This window comes from Parasteatoda tepidariorum, chromosome 11 (assembly GCF_982258835.1).
Source record: "Parasteatoda tepidariorum strain Cologne lab strain chromosome 11, Ptep-v5.0, whole genome shotgun sequence".
Classification (NCBI taxonomy): domain Eukaryota; kingdom Metazoa; phylum Arthropoda; class Arachnida; order Araneae; family Theridiidae; genus Parasteatoda; species Parasteatoda tepidariorum.
Genome location: NC_141765.1, coordinates 65873179 through 65888933, shown reverse-complemented (window position 1 = coordinate 65888933; position 15755 = coordinate 65873179). Strand labels below are relative to the sequence as shown.

Genomic DNA, 15755 nt, shown 5'->3' with positions numbered 1-15755 from the left:
AAAATGTCTCCAAATTTAGAAATTAAAATCTTTACATGGTAAAACTCTATGAAAATTATGTTAAGGGGCTAACATAGCCTTAGTAATGGTCAGCTTTGTTGTGAGTATAGATAAAAAGCTATTCAATGAAAAAATTTTTTTTTTGAAAAGCATACTTTAGTTCTTCATTACACAGCACTTATTATAGGAAATACAGTACATTATAGTAGATAGGTAGGAGTATTACTCGTCCAAAGTTTTATTATTAAAAAGGTTCCAGTGGTTGTAAGAGTATTTTACACTTAACTTATCTAATTCAAAAGCAATAAGTATGTACAAGGTATCAAATATGTCTTTTTAACTCTTAATATTTTTAATCAAGCCCTCTATGGTATTTCAAAATGTACAATTTGTTAATAGTTACATCTTTTTCTTCTTCATTTAATTAGATTTCATATTTAGTATTATTGACATTTTTAATTAGCAAATAAATATTAATTCTTTAGTTTAAAAGTATATATCTCATAATTAGAACATTTATAAAGATGAACTTGTATTCATTTTATTAAAAAAAAAACATAAGAAATCTTATAATAAATATTTAAAACAGTGACTATTTATTACTACAACATGGAATTTTAAGACATATAGAAAAAATAGTAACATTTGTATATTTAATTCAGACATTGTTTATATAAGATTGTCATTAAAAATATTGAACTTGTAATAACAATAAAAAATCTAAAATAGATAATAAAATAGTATTCATTTCTCAAAAACTATAAAGCATATCAACATGTAGAATAACAAATTGCACACAGTAAAAATGCTTTTAATCTACTCATAAGTCAAGAATTCTGCAATTTCAATACTTTTTCTTGAAGAATCCTGTATCGAGCAGCCATTGATCCATAAACCTTCAATGAACAACAAAATTCTAAGTAGAATTTTAAATCATAAAAAAAGTATTTAAAGAATTATTTTGAACAAAAAAAAATCATATAATTACTTGAGCAGCATCTTTAGAAGGTGAGGCACTTAAATGAATGCCAAGTGGCTCACAAAACATATCATGAAAACAAAAATCTTCTCCAAGAAGTCCTGAAAATACATTAGTTTAATTATACACAAAATATAAGGTAAGACAATATATAAGGTTTACAAAATATAAGGTTTTTAAAAAAGTTGCATAATACTTATGAACTATCAAGTTCCATAAAATAGTAGGAAGTATAATACAGAATTTTAATGAATTGCATTTATATTTATATACTGAGTCAACTCCCAAACAGCTGTACATCATAGTATCATCATTACTATGGCCAAGTCACAATTTATGTTTAGGAATTATCCAGGGTTCAGATTAAAACAGATTATATGATTTTAAAAGATTAAGATTTTATGCATCTTAAAATACAAAATTTTTTCTGACAAGACCATTAAAATATTTTTTGAAACAATAATAAAATCGTATTATGAAACACAGTATAAAGAACATCAGGAAAGTGACAAAAATAAAATTTTTAAAAAAATTATTAAAGCTAAATTAAAGCAAACTATTTCTACTGGGAATTTTCTTCATAATTACGCACATAAATGCTTGCAATAAAACAATTATGTTTTCATTTCTTAAAACAGTATTTCTAATTAACTCAGAATGACCAATCAATAAATATTATGGAATCTATCTAAATTTAAAAAAAATATTTTTAGCTTTTCTATTTCTTGAAATTTTTCTGGCATGATTTCTACAACATAGCTACGGAAAAATATGTTGTTTGTTAATGACATTTGTAGGTGTTTAAAACTGATGCATATAATAAATATAGGAAATTACAACTATTTTTACACATATATAAAATAAGTATTATATCAGATTCACCAAATAAAGGCAAGTCCAAATTCCTCAAAAATAAGTTACAGTTAGAAAAAAATAATAAATTTACATTTGTTTCACGAAAATCTTTAAGATTAGGTGTTCATGCCAGACAATGAAGAAATATTTTTCAAAGTTTCTAGAAAGTTATTTCCATCTAACAATAAATTTGAGTCATTTGAATTGAATAATTCACAAGAGTAAGGTAAAATTGACTTAATTTTACATAGATAGTTGCTAAATCACTCACAACAAAACATGCAAATTATCAGGAAAATAGGGAAAAAAAGGCAATTCTAAAATTTTAGTTTCTGAAAAAGTTTTATTTCCATAATGTTAAACTTGTTCTGTTGGTTGCTTAGCATTTTAAGAACCCAAAAATATGCTAATAGAAAAAGAACTTTTATTTATAATTTTGTTCAATAAAAAAAATAACAATTATTAGCAATTGTTTTTTGTTAACCAATGAATAAACATTCATCCTATAAAAAGAATATAATATTTATGAAATATTTTATGTAGTCATATAATAGTTGAGCAATAAACAAATAAAATCATACCATGCTTTGCACGTAAAGCTGATCCAAAACAAGCGGAATTTGCATTTTCTAATGTGTAGACAGGTGAATTAAATACATCTGATAATACCTAAATATGATTTGGGAAATAAAAAAATTACTTAATAATGTAAGTTTGAATAAAATTTTATATTGGTTTGTATATTAAAAGCTACTTTAAAAAGTGAAATTTTCTTTACTTGAGTTAAAGATTTATTTGTTGACGCTCCTCCTGTAGCTATAATTTTTGAAGAGGAATCTAAGAAGCAAACAATACTCAAAATGAGAAGCATGTAATTTTAAACATATCAATTAAGTTACATTTTAAAAATACATTATGAGGTTTTATAAAGTATTTTACTATTTGGAAAAAAAAAAGAATTAAGTCAGTACAATATGATTAAGATAAATTTAATTTTTTTAACGGCTGTAATTTAGAAAGTAAATGCATGTTAGTTAGGACTTTTCTAGAAAATTTGTTTTGTATCTATTTCAAAAATGATTGAAACATGTTTTTTTTTAAAAATTAATACTAATTGCATCATTGAGAAGAGTGATTGTTTTTTGTATAAAACAGTTCTAAAGAAGAAGGTGTTTATATATATAAAATAATATATATATAAAAATCCACTTAAATTTCTCAAATTACAAGGCAAAATAGAATAACGCTTATACCCATTGTAACACCAAGATCTTCAGCATGTATTCGCTTTGCTAGAAACTGACCTTCAACTAATGCACGTACTTCAACCTCCTTTGAAAAACGAGGGACCTAAAAAAGCAAAACAATAGTATAAGGATACTATTTTGTACAATATTATTAAAAAAATATAATAATTCCACTGAAAAAGACTGAGCCATATAGGCTGAGATAAAAGTGTGGAAATAGTGAACTATATTTCTAAAACAAGTAAAAAATACATTCAATATTCATTAATTCTGTAAAAATAATATTTAGTGTTATAAATAATAAAATACTTTTATTTGTAACAGCAAAGAGTACCTTTACAGCATTGATAATCTTAGTAATAATAACAAAATACTATTTACTGTTACTAAAATTAATCCACTTATCTTCTGCTGGAAAATTTCAATAAAAGAAGTAAAAATTTTGATAAATCATAGAAAATTGTAAATAAATTCCAAATGAAACAAACATTTTTTTAATATTAATAACCACCAATCTTTTAGTAGAAGTAACTAACAGTTTCAGAAACAGTGAAACAATTTAAAGAAGTTCAAAGAATGCGTCATTTATTTCATGTACAGCTGATCAAAAAGTAATATACAGATTTTTTTATTATCAAAGTAGCTCAACTAGTTTTTACAACATTCTTTGTTTAAGATCACATTTTAAAGACACAGATCACAAATTTTACTTCTAAATTTGAATGTGGCTAAATTTGTAGAATAATTGCCTAGATAATTTTAACTTTTTAATTTATCTCTTTAAGAACGTGAGAATTATAACCCTGGACCTATTAACTTCATTTGTAACTTAAAAATATTAATTTCACTTTTTTATCACATAAGTGGTTTTCTTCTTGCATCTTAAAAAATAATACTTCACTTAGTTATTTGTAAAAATAAAATTTTTAATTAATTTTCTCCCAAAAATTTCAATGCAAAGATAAACACATGCTTACAAATGCTTAAAGATATCTTTAAAGCTAATTTAATTTCTGTTTAATTTTAGAGCATTTTAGAAAAATGTAGATTGTCTATAATAGACAATTACAGCATTTCCTAATTTTTTTATTTATTTTCAAACCTAACTTAGTGGAAATTATCTCCTGAAACCGAATATCTAATTGCTTTTCCTCAAACGTTTATTTCTTTCATTATTAAACATTTAAATTGCCCAAAAAGGCCTCCTCAAGTTATGCAGAAAAAAACGATACCTAATTGGTTATGAGGTCACATGTGCTGAATGAAAATGTGCCGCCTCTATCCGCTAAGGCTGTTTCAATGTTCTTTTAGTTTTAATATCACTTATATCATATGAACAACCTTTGTATGTTAATGATAAAAATTTTGTAAATTAAATTGACGGCTTTGAGAGTGTGTGCAATATGGAAGAAAGATTTTAAAAACTTCTAACTGTTTATTTATTACTAAAATAGCTGAAGAAATGATTATTCAGCTTTTCACAACATTTCTTTTCGGATGAAATCAGTGGTGTTAAAGCTTATAGAAAATATTTTATTTAGCTTATATTTAAGTTCAAATAATGCTCAATTACAGCCTAATTACTTAATTAAAATCAGTCACTGATTGAATAGAAATAGTATACATTTAGATATAGAGTTGATAATTTTATTATTCAGTAATGCATTAAAAAATCAGTGTTTTCACAAATCTAGTCCATTGAAAAATATCTACCCATCATTGTTATAACCTACGTGCTAATGTTAAAATATTCAGGTAATGAAATTTAGATTTGCCTTTTTTTACTAGAGTTTTATAATTTAATAATAAGCTTTTATAATTTCTTAAAAAAATATTTTTTAAAGTAAACATTTACTAATGCAGTTTATTTCTTCTTTTTTTTTACTATGTATTGAATATTTAAATGCACATTAATGCTCATATCAATTCTCAATAATATTCTTTGAGTAAATAAGAATATTGCTATAGTTATTTATTTTTATTATAAATTTTAATTCCTTTTTCTTTAATATAGTATTTACAAATTATGATTATTGTTAACTTTTCTCCTTATTCCTGCAAACTATTCGTCAATGATTGCAAAGAAGAAATCCAAAATAAAAAAATTAATGGTTTATACATTTCTAATGAAACAAGTTTAATTAAATTAGATGAAAATATCTCAGATTAATTGTTTGGTATCACCCAGGGCTTGAAAAACCGCCCGTCCGCCACCATAGGTGGTCAAAAATTCCCCGTGGCAACAAATTTCTCAAATCCGACATCTGTACGACCGCCATTTTCCCGTTAATGTTCGTGATACATTTTTAATTTTTGTTATTTTACAAGAGTCTAGCGCCTCACTTCTAAAATGACCCTCTAATCTGTGTCATCCTGTGTTGTATTTTCGTGTATTTGATTTCACCGAGTGGCCATCTGAAAAACCGCTTTTGATATCTTTTGGCAACCAAAACATGCAGATGTTACTTGAACATTTTGATTGCTTTTTTGAAGGAGTAAATAAAGAAAATTTTTCTCAAGAATGGGTGTCATTAAAATTTAAGATACATAACATTGTTAAACACCAGAAAACTTCAGCCCTCCGAGCCCAAGCTATTTATAAAGACCTAATGCAGCAAAATGACCCACAATACAGCAACATACTGCATGATGGAATTGATGTCTTCTCTGTCTGGGAGTACTACAGCGGTTGAAAGGGGGTTTTGAGCAATGACCTTACAAAAGAACACATTACGTACTGGTCTTAAACAAGCGTTAAACGCAATTATGACCATCTACCTAAATGGAATACCCCTTTCAGATTTCTGAGCAGAAACCTCTGCAAATCATTGGCTTGATTGTGGAACTGGCAAACGTCATATTTGATTCATTTAAAAAAAGCAGTACTCTCGGATAAATTGACATTCCAGATAACTTGACCTTTGTCATTTAAATTATTTCATAAAAGAAATACTAGGTTACTATTAGTAACCTAGTATTTATTTTATTACTGTATAACTTAATCCTAGTAACAAGTAATTCATTGTGCAATTTATATAAATGTTTGTAATAAATAAGAGTAAATTATATTTTTATTTATCAGGTTCTCCTGGAGAGTTTGAGGATAGAAGGGCAACAAATAACATTCCAATGGATCCCAGGACATTGCGATATCTACGGCAATGAACAGGCCGATATGCTGGCTAAGAAAGGCACTCTAATTCAACAGCCTAGCACTCTTAAATCCTTTCATTCGGCAAAACTCTATATTAAACATTTTATGAGACAAAACTGGAAAGAGTTGCTCACTTCTCGTATTCCTTCACGAGGTTGGAGGAATAGCTTACAACAGGGTATTGCCCATAAGCCTCGCAATAAAGCTGTTGCAGAATTCAGACTTGCGGTGGGCCATGATTGCCTGGCAAACCATCTCTGCCGCATCGGCATTCTCCCTGACCCAAATCGCCCGTTATGCTCGAATAATGAACTTATGGAAGGAACCATCTATTGAGATGCTCGGCTCTGCGTGGGGACTCTAAGGTGAGGCGCTACTGGAGAGCCGACATCTGTTAATGAGATAGTGACTTTTTTCTCTTAGTTGTTGTTCACTGTTTCTGTAAGAGTTTGTCATTTTCTTTTGCCATTAGAAATAAAAATAAAAAAAAATATTTTTATTTATTTAGAAGCTACAGGTTAGTTTCAAAGGAGGAAGGGTACATTGCAGGACAAGCTGTTCTCGGGGACAGGTAAAATTTCTGAGTTTTTTCGAGCCCTGGTATCACCGAAAACGAAGCAATAATTTACCAATCAGTGAGTATTATTAGTTAGGCGTTTTTGTTTCACTAAAGCTAAAGAATTAGAAAAAAAATTATGCAAAATAAAAAGAAATTTTAATGCACATTTTTTATTATTTATTAAATAATCAAATAGACAATAATGTTGATATCATTCTCAACAATTTTATTCTTTGAGTAAATAGGAATTTTGCTATATTGAAAAATGATCTTTATATATATAATTATAAAATTTAATTCCTGATTCTGTTGTGTAGAACTAAATAAATGCATACCCTTGATTTCAATATTCTTATAACATAGATCAAGGTTTATTAAAATTAAATGAATAAAATCAACTGCAATATATTAATTTCTTTAATCATGATTGTTTCTAATAACTTAATTTTTTGTTGTTGAAAGAATGAATTAAAAGTTATGCTAGGATCACAATTTCCTTCAAAAGACTACTGCAATGCTGAACATAATTATGATTAACAAGGTAAAGAAAATGAAAGAAGAAAATTATTTTGTATTTATGATGCATCCATAACTCAAGCTAACATCTTCTTTACTGAACTAAAAAATACTGCTAGAACTAGAAAATTTCGTCAACTATTAACAATGTTTCAGTGGGTACCATTGAAATTTAAAATATTATAAAAATACGTTATTAAGCCCACATTTTCATTATACTTATCTTTGATCTCACATAGTTATTTACCATCTAAAATTGTTGGATTTAATAACAAAAATTCAAACAAAAGCAAGAAACGTAACGTCAATTTGTGAATAATCAGGACTCGAAAACGAAAATAAGCATTTTTTGCTTAAAATAACTTAATAATTAGCACTCTTAGAAAAGTAATAAAATGTTTTCTGGGAGTTTTAAATGATTTTGAATGCATTATGATTTTTAAAAAATTGTCAGTAATTGTTTATTTTTAATAAAAATTTAAACATAATTTACTTCTACAATGAATGCAGTGTGGATTTAAGAATTGTTTCAATTAAAGACTAGTTCAAAAAAAAAAAAGTGATGAGCAAAAAAGTTTGGGAATCATTGAAGAGGACATCTCAAGGTCATTTACTTTTTAATAAAGGAAATTAAACAAACAACAAGAAAACTTATTAATTAGATACTTTTTGAAGTAAAATGTCTCATAACAAATAATAAATCTGTTGCAAAAAAAGTGATGTGTGTCCCACAAGAGTTGTTAAAACATGTGTGTACCAGGGATGAAAACAATCTGATCCAAATTAACCTTGAAGCAAATTACTGTTTAATAAAGAAACATTTTTGGTTAGTGCAGTTGAAAAAGTACAAAGACAGTGGTACTTAACTGATAGGCCTCACCAGTCTTGTGGCATCATGCGCCACTTACATGGAAAAAGAATTAAGTAAATAAATTTCTCAGCTAAACTCTTCCATTTAACTTCTGCTTCCAAATAAAGCCAGGGATGAGAGTAGTCAGAAAGTAAAAAAGAGGAAATCCAAGAATATTTATATATATGTATATATATATATATATATATATATATATATATATATATATATATATATATATATAAATCGCACTTTTTTTGTCTAATTTTTGTTTAAACTTGTAATCTATGTGATTATAAATCCCGATATGAGGCTTTTAAATCACGTGCATATAAAACTCTACATCGAATTTAAAAAATGCGAAAATACAAATCATGATGCGTAATTTTTAGATCAAGATGCATAATTTTAAAATTGCGTGATATTACAACCGCAAAAACGAATCACGATATTGGATTTTAAGCTCGGGTAGCTACATAGGATTTTAAAAGCTCGTAAATACAAATCGCGAAATTGGTTTTTTAAATCTCGTAAATAAGAATCGCAATGTTCAATATTTAAATGGCCTGAATAAGAGTCGCAGCGTTCAACTTTTAAATCAGGTAAATACGAAAATTGATGTTTGATAATAAAATCGCGTGAATAAAAATGGAGATATTTGCAGAGTCGGGACTTGGGATTTCTAAAAGGATTGTTTGAATTGTTTTTTGTTTACACAATAAATAAAAATTTACAAGATTAATTGAATGAGCAAATAAATATTTTCACCACAAATCCACCTCTATTTTTTTGTCGCTTTTTTTGTTTGCTTTCTCTCCAGAATACAAGAAGCAGCGACGTCTAAATTACGAAAATACGAGCTATCCAGCCGACGGATAAAAAATACGGAAAATCTTATTTTCTATGCGTGAAATCGGAGAAAATAGCTAATATGAGTAAACATGCGGAAGGATTAGCAGCTAGGACGTAGTTTGAATTTTCTGTTTTACTTTGAAAATCGTAAATAAATATAATAATTTGACTTTAACGACTGAATTTTTTTTAAAAAAACGGGATATTTACAAATAAATAAATAAAAAAAACGAAACTTTTGGAGAATCTGAGTTTTTGATAAAAAGGCTGAAATTCGAGAGAAAAAAAATCTCATCCCTGTATAAAGGTCAACCAGTTTTATCCCAAGGAAATGATTTTTAGAGAAACTTCAGAGGGAGGAATGAGGACTTCAATAATTTCGCTCCGCGGAAAATTAAATTCCTCATAAAATATTTTAACTTGTGCAAAAAAAAAATTTCGGCGGAAATTAGCGGGAAAAATGGAAAAATCTGAGAAAAAGCGGAAATCCGCCAATCCGCGGAAGAATCTCATCCCTGTAAAGCACATTATCAAGATACAAGAAATTACAATTAGCTTGAATTTGTAACAATTACAGACCTAAATTAAAATAATAACTAATTTGCAAGGAAAGAAGTTGAGAAGTACTACAAAAGAAAAAAAAAGAAATTATATTTTTAATGCATTGTTTTAATGGTTTTTGCTATTTCTTCTACATAGAAAAAGTTTAAAATATTTTTATTGGCAAAAAACCAGAAAGAGATTTAGGTAGAAGTCTCTGTAACTCAGCCTTTTTTAAAAAATACATTTTTTCTGATTTATTCTTCATCTATATTTTTCCTTTTCAGAAGTTTTGAAATTCATTACATTCAGTTTCTGATAACACAGATTAGTTTTACTGCTCATCACTAGAAATATCTGTGAAGCAAAATTAAATAATTAAAAAAAGAAAATTTAAAACATGAGCCTTGGTGTCATGTTTTAAAAATTGGTGTCTTTAATTGAGTAGTACTTTTACGAAAAATAATTTGATTGGCAAATAATAAATTATTTTGGTGATACTTCATATTTCTAATGAAAAATATAATATGAGCTTGCATGCAACTAATTGGATCTCCCTGTAAAAATAACTTGAGGTGGAAATTGTGAAATCTACATTATTGACACATCAATAGGGATTGCTTGTAATACGAGGGTTGCTATTTATATTTCCGGCCTTGGCAACAGTAAGTGTTGCTAGGCGACCGCAGACGATTTTAATCGAAAGTTTGATATTTTTAAACATAAATTCAGCAGACGATTTACCATTATAGCTTCATTTGTGTAGTTGACAGTAAATTGAAAAGTTCTTCTCTTTCAAAAAATGGAATTGAATCGTGAACATTTTCGTGCCATTATTTTTCATAACTTTCGACGTGGATTGTCAAGACAAGAGTGCTTCGATGAACTTAATTCTTTATTCAGTGATAAAACGCCATCCTACAGCACTGTAAAATATTGGTATAACGAATTTAATCGCGGTCGATGTTCGATCCAGAACGAATCCCGTGCAGGTCGTCCAAAATCCGTTGCTGTGCCAGAAAAGAGCGATGCTGTGCGTGAACTGATAAAGCAAGATCGTCATGTGACATACCATGAGACAGAGGCGTCTTTGGACATTAGTATGACTAGCATCAATAAAATATTGCATGAACATTTGAGCGTAAAAAAAATTTGTTCGCCTTGGATCCTGCATAATCTGACAAACGCTAAAAAAAAAGGCTCGTGTCGATTGGTGCAAGAATACGTGGAAAAATACGTTCAAGGTGCATTAAAGGCTGTGTATAACATCTACACAGGTGAGGAATCATGGATCTATGCATATGAGCCAGAAACAAAACAGCAATCAACTGTATGGGTCTTCCAAGATGAGGCAAAACCAACAAAAGTTATACGAGGAAGAAGCACATCGAAACAAATAATTGCCTGTTTCTTCAGCATTACAGTCATGTGGCAACAGTGGCGTTAGAACAACGCAGGACGGTCAATTCTGAATGGTACATGACCATTTGTTTGCCAGAAGTCATCGGAGAAATTCGAAAAAAGCAGAAGAACAGGCGAATCATTCTTCATCATGACAATGCAAGCTCTCACACATCGACTCAAACAAAGGCATTTCTGACAGAGCGAAAGATCGAACTGATGGGTCATCCGCCATACAGCCCTGATTTGGCACCCAATGACTTCTTCTTATTCCCACACATCAAAAATAAATTATGTGGACAACGATTTTCGACCCCCGAAGAAGCGGTTGATGCATTCAAAACGCATGTTTTGGAGTTACCTCAATCGAACTGGAAAAAGTGCTTTGAAAATTGGTTCAAATGCATGCAAAAGTGTATTGATCATCATGGAGAATATGTTGAAAAACAATAAAACCAATTTCGATCCTACATATTTGTTTCTTCATTATTAGGCCAGAAATATAAATAGCAACCCTCGTATAATTAGCTTAATAATGTATTTGCAGCTATTGATAAGTTTATCCCAAGAATTCATTTATCTCAGTGACTATTAATTCTTTAGTGATTAAGTTATTAAATAGCTATTTCAAATCAGAAATGTAGTGTTTTAGTCTAATAGCTTATTTTTATCAATGGCTATTATTAACTAGTCGCTTTGTTTTTAGTGAGGCTCTTGAGACATGAAGAAAGTGATGGGACATCTTACAAAATCACAATTATTTGAAGTAATTATTAAATCATTGAATATTATAATAATTAAAGAGAATTTAATAAATAATTCTATTCTATTCTTCATAATAGTCATGATATATAACGCATACTTTAAAGAAATAATAATAATTAATAACATACCAAACCATTACTTTTATTAAATTTGTAATCTCCAACAACAGCAGGAAAAATTTCCAAAGCATCAAAATACATACCTAGAAAATTAATTGTAAGGTGAAAAGTATGATGGTATTATTTAAAAACAGAAAAAATAAACAAAAAAAATTTTTACCAACCAATGTTGCCAAAATTTCCTCTTGGAGTACTTTCTAAAAGATCATTAAACAGTTGCCAAGAGCCTTCAGCACATTCATCCCTTACTCTTTCACGAGTTAAAGAACCATTTTTGAAACTAAGATTTAATAAAAACTTATTAGATACATATAATATCAGATATTACTGGAACCATTATAAAAATACTTGCCATAATAGAGCCATATACTGATTGCTGTCAATAGGATTATAAAGTATGTGTCCATTTAGAGTGGATTTTGGTTCAGTTAGCCAAAGAAACAATGTATCACTTGTACCTAAACTCATAGTTATATCACCTTTTTTCATTTGAGTACCAGCCAATGAAGCTGAAAATACATAAAATATACATGATAAAAACAAATAAATGCTGAAATGGGTCTGCAAAATTAGCAGTCCCAAGGCTTTCAAAACATGGTGAACTGTGTAAGGTAATACCACTTGCCCTTTACCAGTAATGTAGTTTATGATGTATTTTATTCAATGTTAAATAAAATTAAGTGTCCTGTAAACTGAAATGTTAACTTATAGTAAGGTTTTACAACAGTTGCAAAAATATCAGTAGTTTTTTCTGTAGTAATACAGAATTTTAGTTCTAAAAAGGAAATGTATGATTGCTTTGCCCTAATTTAGGCTCTCTAAAAAAATTAGAATAAGTTTTAAAGTATTTAATTGAATAATTATTAATAATCAAATTGCACAAATTAATATTTGCATTACACAAAAACTAAGAAAGCAATTTAAAAAATTACAACAGAACCATGAATTTCAATAATACTTTTATTGAATATTCTCTTTAAGCTACACATGCATTCAGCACATAAAAATATTAAAAAATTGCAGAAAAACTTGCAAAATCTACACATAATTTTTTTTACAAAAACGACAATATCAAATATGCAACTTTATTATTTTAAAAAAGTAGGAAAAATTGAAGAAAAAATATTTTATTACACAAATAATTTACTTCTTCTAAAATATTTGTTAAGAAATAAGGTATTCTCGGACTGATTCTAGCAATAATACTGTCATTGTCCAATTTGTAAAGATTAAATCTTTTGACAATTAAATTTTGAACTAAACCAATAGATAAAATTACCAGTTTTAAAAACATTTATCAAATAAAAGTTACTCAGAAAGTTTGAGACATTAAAAGTAAATGTAAGATAATATTAAGCTATTCCTGTTTATCTTACTACTTCTGTTTTGAAAATCTAAGTATTGGTTCACCAAATCCTTAGTTTGTTATTGACTTGTTAACTGTATTAATTATTTAAAGGAAAGTGTAATGAATATTTAAGTTAGATACTTAAAATTTTACTTTGAGGATGAACTTTTGTCATATTTTATTTTAAAAGAGATTTTTTAAGAAAATGGCAAATTTTTAATTTATTTCTGTTTGGCATAACTTAACTAATCACAAAGCTATCCATGAAGCTTGAAACAAAATTAGAGGTCACATTGCATAGATTCAGTAAAAATATTATGTAAATATTTTCTAGCATTATTCTAATGTTGGGATAACATAAAAGGTTCATAAAAGTTTGATAGTTTAAAGTACATGATTTAAGTAGTTTAATGCAAGACTACAATGCATGAAACTTTTATATTCTGCAATCACTTCATAACAGAAAATTTTTATACTACAAATATAGAAAGTTCTTAAAAACTGAATGACAAATAAAAAGGTCATACTGAAGATAATACCAATTCAAATTGATCATGACTTTTAAAAGATTGAATTTAAGGATGCCCACACAATTAAAAAAGATAAAAACTACCAGCATTTAAAAATTTCAAATTTAAAGGATAAAAATGTAGTAATGTCCAACTCAGCTGAATTACACTACCCAACTCTAATTGAAGAGATATTTTCAGCTTTAAACATATTTTTAAATTTCTCAAGAAATACGATTTCTCATACTTATCAATAAAGTTTTAAGCTTTCAGAGGTTTGAGGGACCGGCAATAGATTACGAATGGAAAAAAGGTGTTCTTAACATTCTGTCTAAAAATATAACAATAAACTTGCAACATGTATTGATTACTTTGGTTGTTTTATGCAATAATTGCATAAAACACTTTGCATTTCTTAAAACTAGCTAAAATATTTATGGAGAAAGACATTTTTATAAAAAAACTAATTACTTTGTCTTAAAGTTTTTGCTATAAATTTAAAAATATTTAATAAAATTTAAAAAATGGATTAATTTTTTATTAAATTCTTTTTTTAAACAGTTAAATTCTTTTTTCATAATTTTGTTGTGAATTGTATTTGGTAACTACTGAAACAAAAGTCAGATTTGAATACCTTGAAATTTAAGAAGTTCCATACAATTTCCTAAGTAGTTTTTGTAAATTTTGAAATATAGCTCTGAATGGTAAGAATTTTTCACAAATTTCTTTTTGTATTATAAGACAAAATTTAATAACAAATAATAATACGTTATAAATGCTCATACCCTAAATGTGATAGTATAAAGGAAGGAAAATATACTTTTATAGTGGATGATTCCCTATAATCCAGTGTTATTTTTTATAAATCTTTTTTAATAGTACAAAACGACATTTGTGAAAAACTCCTTATGCTAGATGTGAGATACAAATATATGCGAGATACAAATTACAAGTCAATTGCTATATTTTCTGACAGAGAGTATTCATAAACCCTTTGTGTTTGTAATTTATTGATGGCCTATCAAACCTCTGAAAGCTTTAAATTTTAATGATAAGTATAAGAAATCTTATGACCTAAACACCTTTAAAGTTATAAAATAATTTTACAAGTATTTCTCGAGAAATTCAAAAAAATGTCAAAAACTGAAATAAAGGGTAGAGTAGGTGTTATGACAAATTTTTGATAAACAATTCCGTGAATAATTTTTGTACATTGGTTAAAATTATCACTTGTATGTGTCCCGTTATCCAACTCCATTTATCCAATGCAAAATTTAACTACAACATTTATAAAAATTTAACTTAAAAAAAGAATCTTATATTATTAAAATAAAAACCCTATCTATAACAAAATTTATTGTATTTTATTACATTGTTTTAATAGTATAGTAAAGTTTCATACAAATATTTCAGATAGGTTTTAGGTAACCTTTTATAAGACTACAATATATTTTTATTTATTTTACATTTAAAAATTTTAATTACATTGTTCACTACTTCTTATACTAAAATTTGGAGTAATACTTCACTAAAACAATTAATAAAAGCCTATCCCAAAAATTTGTGCCTTTTGCTTTAAGAAACTTGTTTTTCATTCCAATTAGAGTAAGATTTTTTGAAACCAACAAAACATTGTCCCTTGCATTACATATTTATTTGTAATAAAAAACTTTTTTTTAATAATAAATGAATTTTAATTGCCTATTTATAAAGAAGAATTCCTGGTTTACTTTCATTTAAATGCTGCTTGCTTGATATCATTAAATAAAATATGCTTCAAATGTGTCAAGTTTAAAGTTGACATAGCAATCTAGGTAATATCATTAATTACATTCAGATAAGATTGTTCCGCTAAACTTCTGGACCACATTGGTATACATAATAGTCTTTTGTGCAAGCAGAATTTTGAGATAGAATGGAAATCATTTACTAAAATGCTCTTTGCTGAAGGAATAAAATTTATGCCGACAATATTGGTGAGCTAGAGTATTGATACAGTAGACATCGAGCAATTAAATTTCTTGCAAAAATCTCGAGCAATTTAATTTTCATGCAAAAATC

The 15755-nt window shown here is 27.5% G+C and overlaps 1 protein-coding gene across 2 annotated transcripts in view; it reads right to left on the bottom strand.

Annotated features, from left to right (window-relative positions):
• Positions 1–222: 222 nt before the first annotated feature.
• The window catches only part of LOC107447906 (xylulose kinase), a 29644-nt gene continuing 14111 nt past the window's right edge, over positions 223–15755 (bottom strand). For both annotated transcript variants that reach the window (XM_043043916.3, XM_071187245.2), the window contains exons 9-16: positions 12190–12346; positions 12002–12117; positions 11847–11920; positions 3088–3184; positions 2613–2671; positions 2416–2503; positions 989–1080; positions 223–896 (exon numbers count right to left, since the gene is read on the bottom strand). In XM_043043916.3, the coding sequence (XP_042899850.2) occupies positions 828–896; positions 989–1080; positions 2416–2503; positions 2613–2671; positions 3088–3184; positions 11847–11920; positions 12002–12117; positions 12190–12346 (752 nt within the window). In that variant the 3' untranslated portion in view covers positions 223–827. The remainder of the gene's footprint in view (positions 897–988; positions 1081–2415; positions 2504–2612; positions 2672–3087; positions 3185–11846; positions 11921–12001; positions 12118–12189; positions 12347–15755) is intronic.